Source organism: Trachemys scripta, chromosome 22 (assembly GCF_013100865.1).
Source record: "Trachemys scripta elegans isolate TJP31775 chromosome 22, CAS_Tse_1.0, whole genome shotgun sequence".
Taxonomy (NCBI): Eukaryota; Metazoa; Chordata; order Testudines; family Emydidae; genus Trachemys; species Trachemys scripta.
The window spans coordinates 1964464-1980833 of NC_048319.1; the positions used below are offsets into that span (position 1 = coordinate 1964464).

The following is a 16370-nucleotide window of genomic DNA, read 5'->3' on the forward strand; positions in this document are numbered from 1 at the left end:
TGCAATTGTCACTGAATGTGTGCAGTATCCAGTCTACTGCCACTGGTAGTGAGGTATTAGCCGCTAAGTGTGATTAAAGATTTTAATTATTCTCTGGACTCTTGTGGTACTTCATTAAGGAAGTCCATGACCCTTTGCCAGCAAAGCTTTTGGAGAGGAGTGTTTGATAATTAGACATTTTCATTTGAAGACTGTCAGAGGATAGCTTTTCCTTCCAAATATGTGAATTCACTTAAGTCTGTTCCTTGGGGTAGGTTTGGAGCTTTTGTTATTTTGTACACCCCTGAGCTGGTGTGACCACAAAAGAAGCCATTTGTAAAAAATTGCTTGGTGTGTATGCTCCTCAACTGAAGAGGAAACAATAGGCCTCAATCACAGTCAACACATCAATTCTTTATTCTTGCTCTAAACAGCTAGCATAGTTTTTGTGCCTTTTTGACAATCAGATTTCTATGATTGAGCTTAGATCTGCGAATTGTCTGATACATTGTCAGATTAATCTAGTGCCTCAAATAAAACAGTTCAGAGATCTGGGTTAACTGGGTTGTGGAAAATTGCTGGCTCTCGTAGAGTGCCCACTATTAACGGACAAGTAGATTTGTACTCTAAGATTTGGATTTTATCATATCCGTGTGCACTTTTGTCTATTGAGAGTGAATTCACTGTTTTGTGAAATTGAGCGACCTGAGAACACTGTCTAGAGCCAGACATAATACAAGCAAATCTGTGTCTTTTTCTCCCTCAGTTATGATTATCCTCTGGTGAATTTGCGCATATTCAGAACTGTTCAGGAGGCCTGGTCACATTATTACTGTTTTATCTGAGTAATTCTTGATAGTAACATTTTTCAACTTTTTAGGAGGAAACAAATTCCTTGCCATAACATAAATGTCTTTGTTCAACCCCATAGTCTTTGTTATAGCCTTTAAAGGCAGGATCATAGGTCCCATTTTATCATTTCAAAAGAAAAGAAAAACAAACATGTAAACAACTGAGCTTTGGGATGCCAGATTTTTAGTGGCATTTCCAAACCTCATTCTCTGAAATCCCAGGATTCCAAGAGAATGGCTTAAGGATCTGTTTGTGAGTGAAAATGAGAAATCTGTTGATGTACATGCCACAGTGCTTCTAGTCCAAGGATCAAACATTCTTTAAACAAATGATCACTGCCAATCTAGGAATGCCTTTCTTACTTTTCGGAAAGTAAAACATCAAAGCTGTCGCATTTAAATGATCCCAGCCCCCACTTGGTCAGTCTATCAGAAGGACATGGTGGCACTGTGACATCAGATCTGAGTTTGCTATGCAAAAGCAGTACAGCGGTCGAGGAGAAATGACTGAAAACGGAGTTAGTAACTTGGTAAATATGATTTGGATGCAAGATTTTCTGATCTTGAAAAAAGAGCCAGTCACTTAAAACTTTGTTAAAAGGCAGGTTCTGTTAATCAAAAGTGGTTAAGGACAGACAGTTCTCTGAAAAGAGAAGGAATAACAGTGAAAATAAGATTACTTAATTCCATGTGCAAAGCTTCCTTTATCTCTTCACAAAAACTGTCGTTGGTTAGATGAACATGTAGAACGTGCTAAAATGTTTTTCATCTAATGTGTTGTCATTTAACATTTGAAAATAAGATGTTTCCTGCATTCTTTAAAACTGCTATTTGCGTTACATTGTTTACACTCCTATAAGTCTGTTATAGTTAGGAATTCCTCTTATGTCCAGAATGTAAAATTTCAATCTAAGAGCTATCTGCATCTTGTCTAAAGAGCCTTTTCCAGTGTTAAGAAACTGGTGCCCTGACAATAAGAGGATTTCCTACGCAGCGTAAGATTACAATTTAGACTGACTAATTCTGTTCAAATACAAATGCCGAAAACTTTGCAAGTTTGGTTAAAGAAATACATATACATCTCTACCCCGATATAACGCGACCTCATATACCACGTATTCGGATATAATGCGGTAAAGCAGTGCTCCGGGGGGGTGGGGCTGCGCACTCTGGTGGATCAAAGCAAGTTCGATATAATGCGGTTTCACCTATAACGTGGTAAGATGTTTGGCTCCTGAGGACAGCGTTTTATCAAGGTAGAGGTGTATTTTAAATGAGAATGATTTTGTTGCATATATATCTGAGCTCTTTGAACTCGTATCTAATTTTGGCATTAACATGGTCAAACATCAGATTAATGCAAGTTTTTTAAATTCTAGCTCTTTAGTGTAGTGGGTGAGATAAATACCTTATGGTTTCACATAATTTATTGATATAAACTTGCATGTGAATACTGATTACAAAGTTGACTTTCTATCATTTGTCAAGCAAAATTGGCAAGCTGTCGTCTTCAATCTTACTCTTCATAGTTAAACTTATTTGTGAGCTGGTGTCAATTTTCCTTTCACACTGTTTGGGATGGAAGCTGTTCTTGGTGATGTCTGAAATTAAGCACAATAGAATGCAATGAATGTTGTTTAAGTACCTCTCCTAGTTGCAATCATCCTTTTTTTTTTTTTTTTTTTTTTTTTTTTCTTTAGTTACAGTTACAGAAAACACAGTATTTGCAGTTGGGACAGAGTCGTGGCCAGTACTATGGAGGGTCACTGCCAAATGTGAATCAGATTGGGAACAGTACCATGGACCTGCCTTTCCAGGTGAGCTTCAGCTGCTGTTTATACATTTTAAATCAGTGCTGTGACTTTCTTCAACTGGAGACTGTACAATAAAGGCTAATAACAGGCCCAGAGCACAGAATCATAACCTCTACCAATCAGCATAACTGTATTAAGATTTCAGTCCTAAACAATGTAATTTTTAAAGTATAAAAAGCACATAGTGCTCTATGGAAAAATATGCATGTTACCAAGAAGTTGGTTTATATAGTTCTGCTGCGTTCTGGTTGTGGACATCTTTCACAATTGGTGCCACATATAAGTGCACGCTACCAAACGGTAACTCTGCGTTATTAATGGTTATAGTGCCCATGTGCATCTGCATAGGACTGTTCATAGGCAAGGCCCTTCATTTTCAGTTTTTATTTTGTTTAAAATTTTCTGGGAATTTACTGGTGTTTATTACAAAAATTTAAAAAACAGTTCAAAAAATTAACTTCACAGTTTCCTGGGTAAATATTGGGGGATAGGAGGAAAGGAAAAGAGCAACAAATAAAGAAAAGTAAGCATATTGAAAGTATAAGCAGTTTAATGCTGTGGTTTATTTCATGGACTGTACATCAACTGTACATGCGCATGCGTATATATATTTACCATGACATTGCCTTACTTTAAAAGACAGCCTTGCCTCTATACATAAACTAAAGTGCATCTACTTAATATATTAGATTTTTCTTAACATAACAAGTATTTTTACATACTTGAGTGGTCCATAATTTTGGTCAAAATTGGTAAAAACCATGTAATAGCTTTTGTAAAAGTTTTTAGTAAAAAAAAGAAAAACAAAGGACCTTATTGATAGTGTGACCAGTATTGGACTTATCATGGGACCCGTCTCCAAAGGGGTGACAGTCTAAAGGCAAAAGTGGAAACACCCACTGGATAAAATAATCCTGGCCACAGAATAAGATGTGGGTGGGAGGTGAGTCTATTACAGAATGAATATTTTGTGGAATTGGGTGTATATTGTTGGCAACTTTTTTTTGAGGGGGTAAAATCCTTTAATCAAATGTCCTGTGACTAAACGTCCGCTTCTGAGTAGGCTCCATTCTTCAATATGGCTAATACTGAGGTTTTGTTATACTCTGGCTAATTTTTGAAATGACTCCTTTATCGAGATTATTTTTCTCATTATGCCTGAAACTGATGGCTTGTTTCATTTTATTATTTGTGGTTTATATACTAAATCTACTTAGCTTGCTCCTGTATTAAAAGATACTGTCAGGACAGTCCTAGTTATGCATTTTTTTGCCCTTGTTACTGATTAATATCCCATATTACTAAAACTTGAAAACTTTTAAAATCTCATTTAATTTTCTCTGTTTAGGTTGCTTGTGTTCTGTGTATTTAAAAGTTTTACATAATGCCAATTGCTACAGTTTCTAAGTGCTCTGTCCCTAGACTAGGGTGGTAATGTCCCAACTCAAAGGAACAAAAATTCTTCCATCCTCCCCAGAATGAATCCTCTGCCCACTTTTCACTGCTCAGGCTCCGCAGAATTCCTTCTCACTATATCACAAGGCTGCCTCCCAGGGTCTTCCCCATGCAGGCCTGGCTAAGTTCCTCTAAGCTGCTCAACTGCTTATTAAGCCCCATGCAGGGGCTCAGGGCTGCGGTGGGGCAGGGCACGCCAGCCCCAGCGCGGACCTGCCCCGGACTTGCCACGGCCAGCTGGGGAGAGGAGCCCCTTCCTCGGCCGAGCCCAGCCCCGCCGGAGCTGCTGGGGCCAGGGGAGAGGCGCCTCTCCCCTGTCCCCGAGCTGCTGCCGCAAGAGAGGGCTGGGGGGAGTCCTCTCTCCCCACCACAGCCCCGGGGTAGCCTGCACCCCAAAGCCCTTATGCCCGGCGGTGTACTGGTAAGATGGCTCTGTGGTTTGGCAGACAGGACAGTATACTGTATTTGCAGGACCTGAATGAAGGAGCAAATTTAGGATTTCCAAACAGATGGAGCAAAGGGATTCAGCAAAGCTGTTACGGTTGGCAAGGAGTTGAGGAGTGACCAGTTTTTCCCACGTGGTTCATGGACAGCCCTTGATGTATGAGTGGAGGCTGAGCGTTCTGCTTTCCTGCAGCTTTGCACTGCGATAATGTAGAAGATTTAGAGTGAGATGGCTTGGAAGTCTTGTCTGCAGCAGCTTCAGGTTCTGGGAAACCTGTTGCCAAGTAGTAAAAATTCTAGTGGCATATACATTGTTCTAAAGCATAAGATACATAGAGTGGAATTGACCAGACTCGTTGCCGGCCCAATCTAAACAAAACTTTTAGAAAGTAAATTCAATTTTAAAATGTTCGAGGCTTTAATCATCTTGGTTAGCAAAAATTTCTTGTTTTTATATTTTTTTTTTGTCATTGTCTTAAGAAAATTAGGATGCTGATAAGAGGGGGTGAAAAAAATGCCTTGAGAGAGACATTTCCTACAGAGCTTCAAGTGAATGTTAGGAATCTGAAATAATTCAGTGTACTGGATGAATCCCCTTCTTGCATCTTTTCCCTTCATAGTGAAGTTTAAGCTCTATTTGTGAGCATGTTCCATGCTGCATGATACACCAGGAGTAACTTATGCACTGTTTAGCAGTAGGTTCATAGGTTACTCTGTTCATTTCTATCATTCCTGGTGTTTCAAAGATGGGGTAGAACTTAAAGGTTGGAAAAATAGTGCAGATTTAGGAGATCTGCTGCTGTCTGCCTCCCCCTATTACTAGCCTCTCTTTTGGGAGGTAGTTTCCAGTGCTTCTCCATTCCAGATATACTGTGTTTTGTCTAGTGTATGAAAATTGCATTTAAGGAAAAAACGACATTGCCCAAATGATGATTGGCTGGTGTATCCGTAGTGGTTAGGTTTATTTTTAGTGCATACAGAATCAGGCCTAGCTGAGACATTTTGATTCTGGCCTGGTGGTTTCTACATGTATTTTTCTGTTAACTTTTTATCTCCCTTAGACTCCTTTTCAGTCATCTGGACTGGATACAAGTAGGACAACTCGGCATCATGGTCTGGTGGACAGAGTGTATCGTGACAGAAACCGCCTTGGGTCACCGCACCGGCGTCCGCTGTCCGTAGATAAACACGGAAGGCAGATATCCTTTGGTTTATAGCATGGCATTAAAATGTTGCCTTCGTCAGCACTTTGTATTTAAAGTTTGGTTTACAAATTACTTTAAATAAACAAGCAGATAAATCCCAAGCATTGTAGAGCTTGAGTGTGGATTATAATGGGAGACGCCTGAGTTCCATTCTGGTTTTGCCACTGATTCATTTTGTGATTTTGGACATAAGAACATGCCGACTCAGATTAGAAGTCCACACAGTCTTGTATCCTGTCTCTGACAGTGAATTGTGTCAAAGGAAGGTGCACAAAAACCCATAATGGACAACTGTCTTGCTTGCAGGGGATGTTTCTCTGAAATCTGGACAGTTAATATCGCCTGTTCTAAAGCATTATCCAGTGTAATGTAACTGGATAGTCTCCTTAGTGCTATATGGCTGTCCGATCTTTCACAAATCCTAATACAAAGAAGTGAAGTATCTCAGATTCCCCAGCTGTAACAAGGGGACAATAATACATACTTACCTCCCAGAGCTGTTGAGAGGCTTAGGTAGCGCCTTGAGATCCTTTAGTGAAAAATACAACAGAAGGGCAAAATGGCAGTGTTGGTGGGTCTGAATCTTGTTTCAAAACTGAGCAGAACCAGGACTGAATTTTTTGCAGGTGATTTCTTTCCGTTTCTAATACAAGCTGGCTCATGTGAGTTCAGCATCTGCCAAGCACTATTTCTTGCTGACTTTCATAAAACAGAATTAGCTTATTGCTGTTGACTAGCTTTAAAAATGCCAGTGCCGGAGTGGTTATTGGAAATGAGGGTGATCCTGCTGTTACTCAAAAGCGACAACTGCTGTCACTTGTGGTCTTGTGGTCTCTCTCTCTCTTCAGAGGAAAGTTGTGATACGACCTATATACACGGAGGGAGTAGTATTAATATATGCCTGGTGGCGGAAGAGATGTGTAGGTGGAATAAACTGTGTCTGAAGCAGTAGGATGAATTGTGTCCTCCTAGCAAGGTGCCATATTTCATGACCCATCCCTACTTGTCTGAGAAGACTTCAGCCTGTGTGTGTGTGGTGGTGGGGAGCAGGGAGAGGGGGTCATTTTGTGTGTGGCTAGGGAAAACATAGGATTATATGGGAGGAGGTCAAGAAAAACGTTTGAGAAGGAGATGGAGAGTGATTACCCCTTCATTTGACTGTTCAGAATGACTCCCTCTATATCACTCCACTCTAGTAGGTATAAGCATTTTTTGTTTCTGTATTGTCAGATTTGAATTTTTAAGTAGGAATGCTCTTTCCTACAGCACATACAAAGCCACCATTAACATGCATATTTTGTTTGAAATATCATGCCAAAATCAGCATGACCTCCACAAGAAATGCTCTTCTCACTAGAGTGTATTGGCTCTGACCAAAGTAACTTAAATTATTCCTTGTTCAAAGCTTTCAAATGGGCCTGTTATCTAAACAAGAAGCTCCTGGTTTTCTCCCCCTTAACTAATTGAATCACGTGGACAGTTGTCCGTATGGCACTGTGTATCTGTCGCCTCCATCGGATACAAGCTGGAGAAGGTTAGTGGCATAATTCCGTGTGCGTTAGTCTCTGGTCTGAGGTCTTAGATCCTGTGACAACCCTTAGAAATGCAAGAAACATTTGTTTTTCCCTATGGCAGTTTACAGTACTCAGGGTAATCTGGATTGCCATGTTTGTTTGTTTTTTTTACTGAATCTAGAACTTAATGTTTTTTCAACTCTTTATGGATTCTTTTAAGAGACTATATTTTAAAGTAAAGTATGCCACTGCATACTTAGATTTTGAGATGTAAAGTTGCCCAGGCTTGCGTCTATAGAGGGGTAAGATGCTCAGAATTACTGAGTTAGAAAATCTTAGTTTTTTACCACTACACTGGAAGTGGGGCTGGTCTTTCTTCACAAGCAGTCAGTGAGCAAGGAATGTGTAGTCATCTGTCCCTACCATCATGCCCATTGCATCTGACAGCTGAAGTGCTTATGTGGTGTGTTGTGCTTACCAGTTTGAGGACACTACATCATGCAAGAGTGGCGTGGTTTGAGTAGAGGACTGGGATCCTGGGACTCCCACAGTTTAATGCTGGCTCTAAGACAGGCTACTTCCGTCAGTTTCCATTGCTGCAAAATGTGGGTAATATCTTCCTCACAGAGATGCTGTGAAGCTTAAGCAATGTTTATAAATGGCTCTAAACTACAAAAGTGCTGCTGCTTATTATTTGATGAGACCATACACTGGCCCAACGATACCAGCGAGAGTACACCCCAGATGGTTTTCTATCTATAGTGATTCATTTGTTCGTCTTTGATGTTCCTCCTCTGTTGTGTTGTTGAAACAATTGCTCTATAAGCCTGTAATAAATTAATTTCTCTAAAGTTATCTGATCATTTCACAGCGAAATCTTGCCCAGCATAATCCCAGTGTAATATTTTACAATTATGAAGTGGTATTTCAGGTTTCTTTTAATTTACTGAATTTCCCATGTGACTAATGGGATTATTATCCTCATAAGCATTCTTAGTTTAAAAAGCTAACAGGTTTCTTTGCTTTCTTGCCAGGACCAATTCAGATTCTGCCTTGCATCAAAGTACAATGACCCCAACTCAACAAGAGTCCTTTTCAGGAGGGTCACAAGACATGCAGCAAAAAAGAGGTAAACTCTTTGGGGGCGGGTGGGATGGGGGAGGGGGAAATTGAAAATTCATTTCAGAACTTGAAATCGTTAAAAAATGTTTTCCCCATATAAATGGGACTGTAGGAGTTATCGACATGTGGTTGGTGCTGGAGAAAAGAGCCTCAATGACAGTTCTGGAGACTGACGTCCAAAATAAGTAGAGTATTATCAGCGATAGAGCAGGCTTCTCATACACTCTATCCTGCCATTTTACTTCAGCCTTGTTTGGCATGGCCCATCTTCAAGAGTAAGAAGGTAGTTTAGATTTCCTGGTCCATGCAGTCCATGATTTCTATGCTGGCACTACTTTCGGGGCTTCTAGCTAGTTCCAGTTTGTAGTGTTGGTTTGCATTATGGACATGTTTTAGAACTGGACTGAGATCACAATGTTATTTCACATTGATCAATCATTTGGTGGCAACAAGTTTTTGGGTACGAGAGGTCACAGCGAGAGCTCTTTTCACAAAGAGAATATATTCCAGATGATTTTAACCAAGATTTAATAGCCCCTGGTATCAATAGTACTGGTAACTCTGTTGGGGAAAATTGTTGTAATTGGCAAGATTTCTTTTGGGCATTTTGTTTAGCTTGTTACTTGTTGATGATGACTGGCTTGTGACAAACATTCCAAGTTGGCAGTCTCATAAAATATTAAAACAAGTGGCAAAACAAAATCAAATTCTTGAAATGAATTCTGGTTTCAGAATCTTAGGATTGCTACATTTCCTTTCCAGTAAATTAATCCAACAGCTCTCAAGGACTTTCCTCCAGAGACCAACCTTATGTCAAAATATAAAACTTCCAGCATTCAGATTGAAAAACACATGACAATTAACACTGATTGTTTAATGTGCAAGCTCTCAACTCTAAATATTACCTAGGTTCAGATAGTCTGATTCTCCCTTTGGGCATGTGTTGGGGATCAGGAGAATAGTAAAACTACCCAGGCCTTTTGTTAAATATTTAGAGGTGGCTTTGATAACTTTCACTTTCCATTTTTAAAATTAGCCATTGTAAGCTACTTGTGCAAAATTTATCAAATAGCTATGATGGAGATGCAATTCAAATATGGCACCATAGAGGGATCTTCTCCCGTTCTTATGGGTAACAAATAATCAATGTCTTATACCTCAGGACCAATGTTTAGAAATAATGGGTTGGTGTTCTTAATGTCACTACTGATCGGTAACAGTAACCATTAAGCATCACTGATGATTTTTGGTGCCCTCTACTGGTTATTCCTTCTATTATCAGTTCTCAAATATATTGAAGGCCCTTTAATCTATGCAGTGAGATTTACAGATGCATCTAAAATGACTGTTTTAGTCCTTGAAGAAATACACAGTAATACTGAAATATAGAACAGTGAAGTACACACATTCTCCATGGTAACTCCTATTATTTATTCTTTACACCACTGTTAGTGAGCAGTAAAACATGCAATATAAATAACCTTTTATATAGTACTGCAAACTTATACAGTGATTTCCAAACGTAGGCTCTGGTCCCGCAATCAGAGGCATGCATGTGGGCCTTTGTGCCCGCATGGAACCTAATTGGGTTGTAAAGTCTGCATGGATGCATTTATTGGATTGGGGCCATAGTGTAATATGTCATAGCCTAGAAAGGCTTCTGCAGATGGAAATCTGCTGTGTATGGATGTTCTGTCTATGTCGCTATGCAGCCTTGTTGCTTGCACGATGAAATTGTTCCCAACTTTGAACCCATAAATGTCCTGGACCACAGAAATAGTATCAATTCAGTTTCTCATATCCCAGTGGAAATGTCTAGGTGTTGCCCCAATGGGGCAACATTGGTAACTCTCTAGAAGCATTTAAGTCTTGCATATCACTTACTTAAAATAGAGCAGATAGAAAAATAGGATAGTCTCAAAGGGGAAACTACAGGTCCCAGCATGCAGTGCTCCATCTAGATTTGAGCAGTCTAAATCAGATTTGGAGTAACCCTTTCAAAGGCATATAGGGTACGTCTTCACTGGGCTCTTACTTAGGTCTTGCCCCTAACATCCCTCTCCCCTCCACATACAACAACTCGCTCGCCCAGGCTTGATGCTTTTAAACTCTTGCCTAGCTGGCCCAACTGGGGTTCTAGAGCCTGGGTACAGCTTTCACTCAGACTGGTAATTTGCCCTCTGTACAATAAGGACACCCGCTAAATCATTCAAGTGCTGATAGTCTTCTAGTACCTTCCCACAGTTCCTCCTGTGTGTCACGAAGGTCACACAAGTTCTCTCACAATTAATTGGGAAAGAATCACTGGGAAAAACCCCACTATGTCACCACAGCTGGGGTTGGTCAGCTGACTCGCGGTCATGGGGCTCCACTTGCAAGGTTGGAGGGTCCCCAAGCTTGGGCTCCAGCCCATTGCCTGAATGTCTACACAGCAATTTTTCAAGCCTGAGTCCACTGACCCAGGCCAGCCATGGTTTTTTTTATCCCTGTGTAGACATAGCCATAGAGTGCTTTAGCTTACTGCAGCACCAAGAGCCATGGGATATGCCCCCAGAAGTCCAAATGATACACACGTGAATGCAGCACCAATGAGGTACAGTAACTTGGTCAGGGCTTTGCCATAGGGCTGCTCACACCAGGGCTAGTCTGCTAATCACCCAAGTTAACTCTGCAGTGAACACATTTCAAAAACGACTTAGGTACTTATCCAAGCCTTACTAAAAGTCAGTGGGACTTAGGCTAAAAGTCACTTACATGCTTTTGAAAGTTTTCTTGGTCCTCAATGGAAAAACAAATCGCTGCTTAGAAAGCTGATGAGCTACACTTGGGGTGAAATGCTTTTTTTAAATTGATCTGGATATAGTTTTATTCTGAAATAGACATCTTATTTATCAGTTGAGAATAGGAATTGTTATTTAGGGTTAAGAATTACCACAATTTTTCCTGACTGAAAAATATTGTTTTTGCAGGATTTAGCAGATTTATAATATTGGGATGTGCTAACTTTTATTCTGTTTTCTAGTCTTATTATTGACTGTCCCTGGAATGGAGGAAAGCACATCTGAAACAGACAAAGCCCTCTCTAAACAAGCATGGGACACTAAAAAGGTAGAAATGCCAAATCTTTGTAAGGTTCAAAAGTTCTAGTCCAGACAATTTATTTTGTAAATATGTTTAGGTAAACATTTTGAATAATATCAAAGAGGTAGCCGTGTTAGTCTGGATCTGTAAAATCAGCAGAGAGTCCTGTGGCACCTTATAGACTAACAGTCGTATAGGAGCATGAGCTTTCGTGGGTGAATACCCATGTGGCATGCATCCGACGAAGTGGGTATTCACCCACGAAAGCTCATGCTCCTATACATCTGTTAGTCTATAAGGTGCCACAGGACTCTTTGCTGATTTTGAATAATGTTGAATTGAAATGAACTTTGCTTGCTCAGACTTGAGTTGAAGTTCTGTATTCTGCAACAAACCACCTAAAGTGAGATCAGGGAGCAGTATATCTATCTCTGTGCCTATTGCTATCAACTATCTCGGGGGAAACTGTATGCTAAACTTGAGTCTTGGAAGACTTTTCAAATGCAGAATGTCACTTTAATGAAATAAAATGCACTCTACCCCTACTTGTATCTCTGCTTTTATTTCTACCACTCACCATTCTGCCTCTTCTCTCTCTCCTAGTTTACATTTTTTCTGTGAATTTGTCTCATTGGCATTTCTCAAGGCAACTTCAGCACCCAAAACAGTTATCAGATTTTTGTTGTTTGTAAAACAAATGGTAAATATTCAGGACTTTAGTTATTTTGCTCCTATAGAGCTGCTATTGTCTTCATATTTTCTCCCGTTATCTTGGTTACTAGATAGAAGTAGCAATGGTAGCATTTGCTTTTGGGATCTGAATATCTTTTTAATACTTACATAAATCTGGATGTTTAAACAGGTCCGATTATTGAATATTAATAAACTTTTGATTTTTAAAAAATATATTAAAGAACCAATTGGGAAAGGATGTTTGGTTCATGAAGTTCTTCAAAACCAAGGCTGAATTAATGATTTTCTTGAGCTGTTCTCTGTGTTAAAAGTATTTTCAAAGTCTAACTGTGACTTCTCAGCATGGCAGCTTTCCCTTTTCTACGGTCTTCCTGCTCACCTTGGCAATTACGTGTTTTAACAGTCAGCCCCTAGCAAATGTAACCTTTTTAAAAAAAAGGTATGCATATTTTATAAAAAGGTGTGCATTTGTTAATCAAGTTCCCTGTATTACATGCAGATTTTTATTTATATGAGTGGCTAATTCTGCTTTATGATCATACAAAGTGACTGCTGCCATTCGATGGGATTTTCATATGGGAAGCCTTTTCATATGAAAGTGACATTGTTGGGAGGACTGTAAGGTTCTCTTTCTGTGGATTACCACTGTATTATTCATGTCCATAAAGTGTCTAGGAGGCAGTTTTCTCTGAGCTAGTGGAACTCACTAAGATAGAAGTAGGACTTGTATTCTGGATGTACTATGGATGCCAGACTGTCTGGTTTATGACAGTTGGATGCATAGTCTTATACATCATCTGAGAGCTTTTACTTTCTAACAACTGTTCTTTTAGCACAAAGATTTGCTAGCAAAGGCAGTAATTAAAACATTTCATACTATGATGTCTTATCGGGAAGGCTGCAATCCTGTTTTGGTAGAATGTACCCTGCAATTGTTCAGGCAGCTTTTCAGGAAAACAAAATGTGACATGGACCAGGAGAAGTCAGAAATATCAAAATGAAAATACTTGATGTAACAAACATTGGGGATCAGAGTTTATATCCTGAGCTGGGAGATATGGGGAGCAAGTACTTCTGTGTAGCCCTCTTGCAGCCTCATGGAGCCGTGTTAGAGAGCTTTGCGTTTTTCCCCTCCATTGGTATGAAAGTTGCTATGCCGTGGAGCTTTTGGTGTGTGGCACTATGAGGTGGGAAATCATAAGGGCTTAGATAACCTATTAAAGTTTTATTAATATACCTGTCTTGTACTTTCCAAGGTTTTTTCTAAAGCTCTACTTGCTTTTCTGTCACTCAATTAGCATCTTTGTGATGGTTTGTAGATTTCCATTTATTTAACATCGACACCCCCCACGTAGAGCGAGAGGTTTAGATTTAGTAAGAAAAATGACGTGGCCGATGTTTGCATGCTGACTGAAGCAGGAGATGTTTTACCCTTGCTCCATCTTCATTTTGTTTAGTTTATCATTGGAACTTTGAAGCTTAGCTGGTTTTAAGTCCATGCTGAGATCAGTTTTTGGTGTGGCACCAAACACCCATTTTGAGCAAGAAGAGGCTTTTAAGAGCATATGAGAAACTGCTCTCCTTAGGTTGTTTCATTTAGTACGTTTCCTATCTTTTTAAACAAATTATTTCCTAAATGTTGTTTTGCACATGTCTGCCTTTCACAGTGTCTTTCTGTTCTATTTTAGACAGGGTCATCGAGGCCTAAATCATGTGAAGTTCCAGGAATCAAGTAAGTTTGGGAGTGGGGTATATGGTTTTGTAGGGCTGCATGTAGAAAGTTCACTGCCTGTACCTAAGCTTCCTGTTCCACAAGCTCTATTGATTAAGGTTCCCTCTATACTGACAATGAAACAATGTTAGCCAGGCTACCTTTAAACCCTGAAAACATGGTGAATGCTAACGTTCCTTGAAAAATGGTTTGCTTGGCCATGATAACCCAGATGATGAAACCATTTAAAAAAATTGTTCTAGATTCAGTCTCTAACTAATTATACAGAGTACATGTGATTAAAACAGGAGACTGAGAGTCAAGAATTCTGAGTTTTATTCCCAGTTTGGCATGTTTTGTGTGAACTTGGACAAATCATTTTACCTCTCTGTGCCTGATTCACAATCTGTAAAACTGGAGGCTATTGTCAATTAATGTTTTGTAAAAAGCATTGAGATAATCAGGAAAGCACATTACACACTGTGAAAGTCCGCTGGCTTTTTTGAGTTCTCTAGATATGCTCTAGAATGCATAATTCTGGAGTAGATACACGAAGAGCCAGAGAGGTTGCCTGAGTCTCCTGTTGATTTCCTTAAGTGATGCATTTTTGGGGTGCCTCTAGCAAATCCTGACAAATGAACTCTTTCACAGAGGGGACTTTTTTTTTAAGGACACATTATTGGCTAAATACTTCTCAGAACCTCCCTACAAAGTGGATTCAGTGCACAAATCTAGGCATAACTCAAAACTGATACAACTTTGCAGTTATCTTTGATGTGTGTCTTTGTCAGCAAACTTTTATCAGATGCAGAAGCATGTGAGTGTACAAAAAATGTTTCTAAATGACTAAGACACAGGAGACTGCATGTTTCTGTGAGATACCTTATGCATACCTCAAGTAGAGTTAGTCACTGAGACGTAGGCTTTATAAGCACCCAAGGGATCATAATCACCCTGAAATGCACAAAGTGTAGTTCCCTCTTCTAAATACACCTCTACCCCGATATAATGCGACCCGATATAACACAAATTCGGATATAACGCGGTAAAGCAGTGCTCCAGGTGGGCGGGCTGCCCGCTTGGGCAGATCAAAGCAAGTTCGATATAACGCGGTTTCACCTATAACACGGTAAGATTTTTTTTGGCTCCCGAGGACAGCGTTATATCGAGGTAGAGGTGTAATATGAAAACAACTGCAACCCCACTGAAAATATTGCCGTGTGACAACCATAGGTAAATGTTGAAACTTTATAACGGTGACCAGTCTAAATATTTTATATGTATATTTTTTACATAGCTTTGTGCATGACAGCTTCAGAGGAACTTTCTTTTTGTATATCATGTGGGAAGTGTGTATGTAGACTAAAATCTCAACTGACTTTTATTACTGTATTTTTTTTTTTTTTTTTAATTTAGCATCTTTCCATCAGCTGACCAGGAAAACACTACAACACTGATTCCGGCTGCACATAACACAGGTGGCTCTCTGCCAGACCTGACAAACATCCATTTCCCTTCTCCTCTCCCAACACCACTAGATCCTGAGGAATCCACGTTCCCATCCCTGAGTAGCTCCAATAGCACTGGAAATCTTGCAGCCAACTTGACTCACTTGGGCATCAGCACTGCCAGTCAGGGTAAGAACATAGTCAAAGGGATAATTTATAGATTCTGTCAGTAAAAAGTCACTTTCTATCCCTCAACAGTTGTGTAGCATTGGTGAACATTACTAAACAGCTGCTGTATTTCATCTCAAAGTCGGCTTCATTGGTGGTTGAAATGATTTCTGTGTATGCAACTTGTATAAATTTTTTTTGGGATACAGAAATGTAAATCATCATAATTAACTATATTTTGCGTATACATACTGTGATATTCTTCCATCTTTCATTCTTGGCACACATGCATTATTCTGGTTTTATTTTGTATGAGTCTTCCCAGGGTAAGATGCAGTGTCCGCATCTTGGCAGTAAATCAACTCATTTTATGGAGCACCAGCCAGAGTGCACCCACATAGGGAAACCACTGCAGCAAACTTCTTGATTTCTTGTTTCCATTCCTTCTGTCCTCTTTTTGTTGTGGTGACTCTCTTGAGAGATTGTATCGTTCCTTTACCTGAACCTAATGTGGACTGTTAGGCAACTGAATTAGTATATAAGCCCCCTAAAATATGTTCTAGTCAGGATTATTTGTAAGCCTGCCTGTTTCATAGCACAAACTGCATTTTTGAAGAGATCCTAAATACACCCACCTACGTAAGACTTTCAGGAATAAACTTACAACCATCTGGACCACATTGCCTTAATGTTGTATCCTACTCGCTCTTTGTTTTGTTGTCGTCTTGGATTGTAAGCTCTTCAGGGCAAGGACTCTTGTGTTTGTACACCTCTTAGCACAATAGGCCTTGATGCTGGTTGGAGCCTCAGGGCTTGCTGCAATACAAATAATACATAATTAAAAATCACATTATCAACCCTGCTAGAAAACTGTCAGTAGACCAG

The 16370-nt window shown here is 39.7% G+C and overlaps 1 protein-coding gene across 1 annotated transcript in view; it reads left to right on the top strand.

The window, feature by feature from the left end:
• Window positions 1–2535: 2535 nt before the first annotated feature.
• The window catches only part of CRTC1 (CREB regulated transcription coactivator 1), a 31979-nt gene continuing 18144 nt past the window's right edge, over window positions 2536–16370 (top strand). The window contains exons 1-7 of the mRNA XM_034755364.1: window positions 2536–2647; window positions 5605–5742; window positions 7221–7282; window positions 8297–8391; window positions 11407–11492; window positions 13847–13890; window positions 15286–15506. Coding sequence (XP_034611255.1) covers window positions 2630–2647; window positions 5605–5742; window positions 7221–7282; window positions 8297–8391; window positions 11407–11492; window positions 13847–13890; window positions 15286–15506 — 664 coding nt within the window. The 5' untranslated portion in view covers window positions 2536–2629. The remainder of the gene's footprint in view (window positions 2648–5604; window positions 5743–7220; window positions 7283–8296; window positions 8392–11406; window positions 11493–13846; window positions 13891–15285; window positions 15507–16370) is intronic.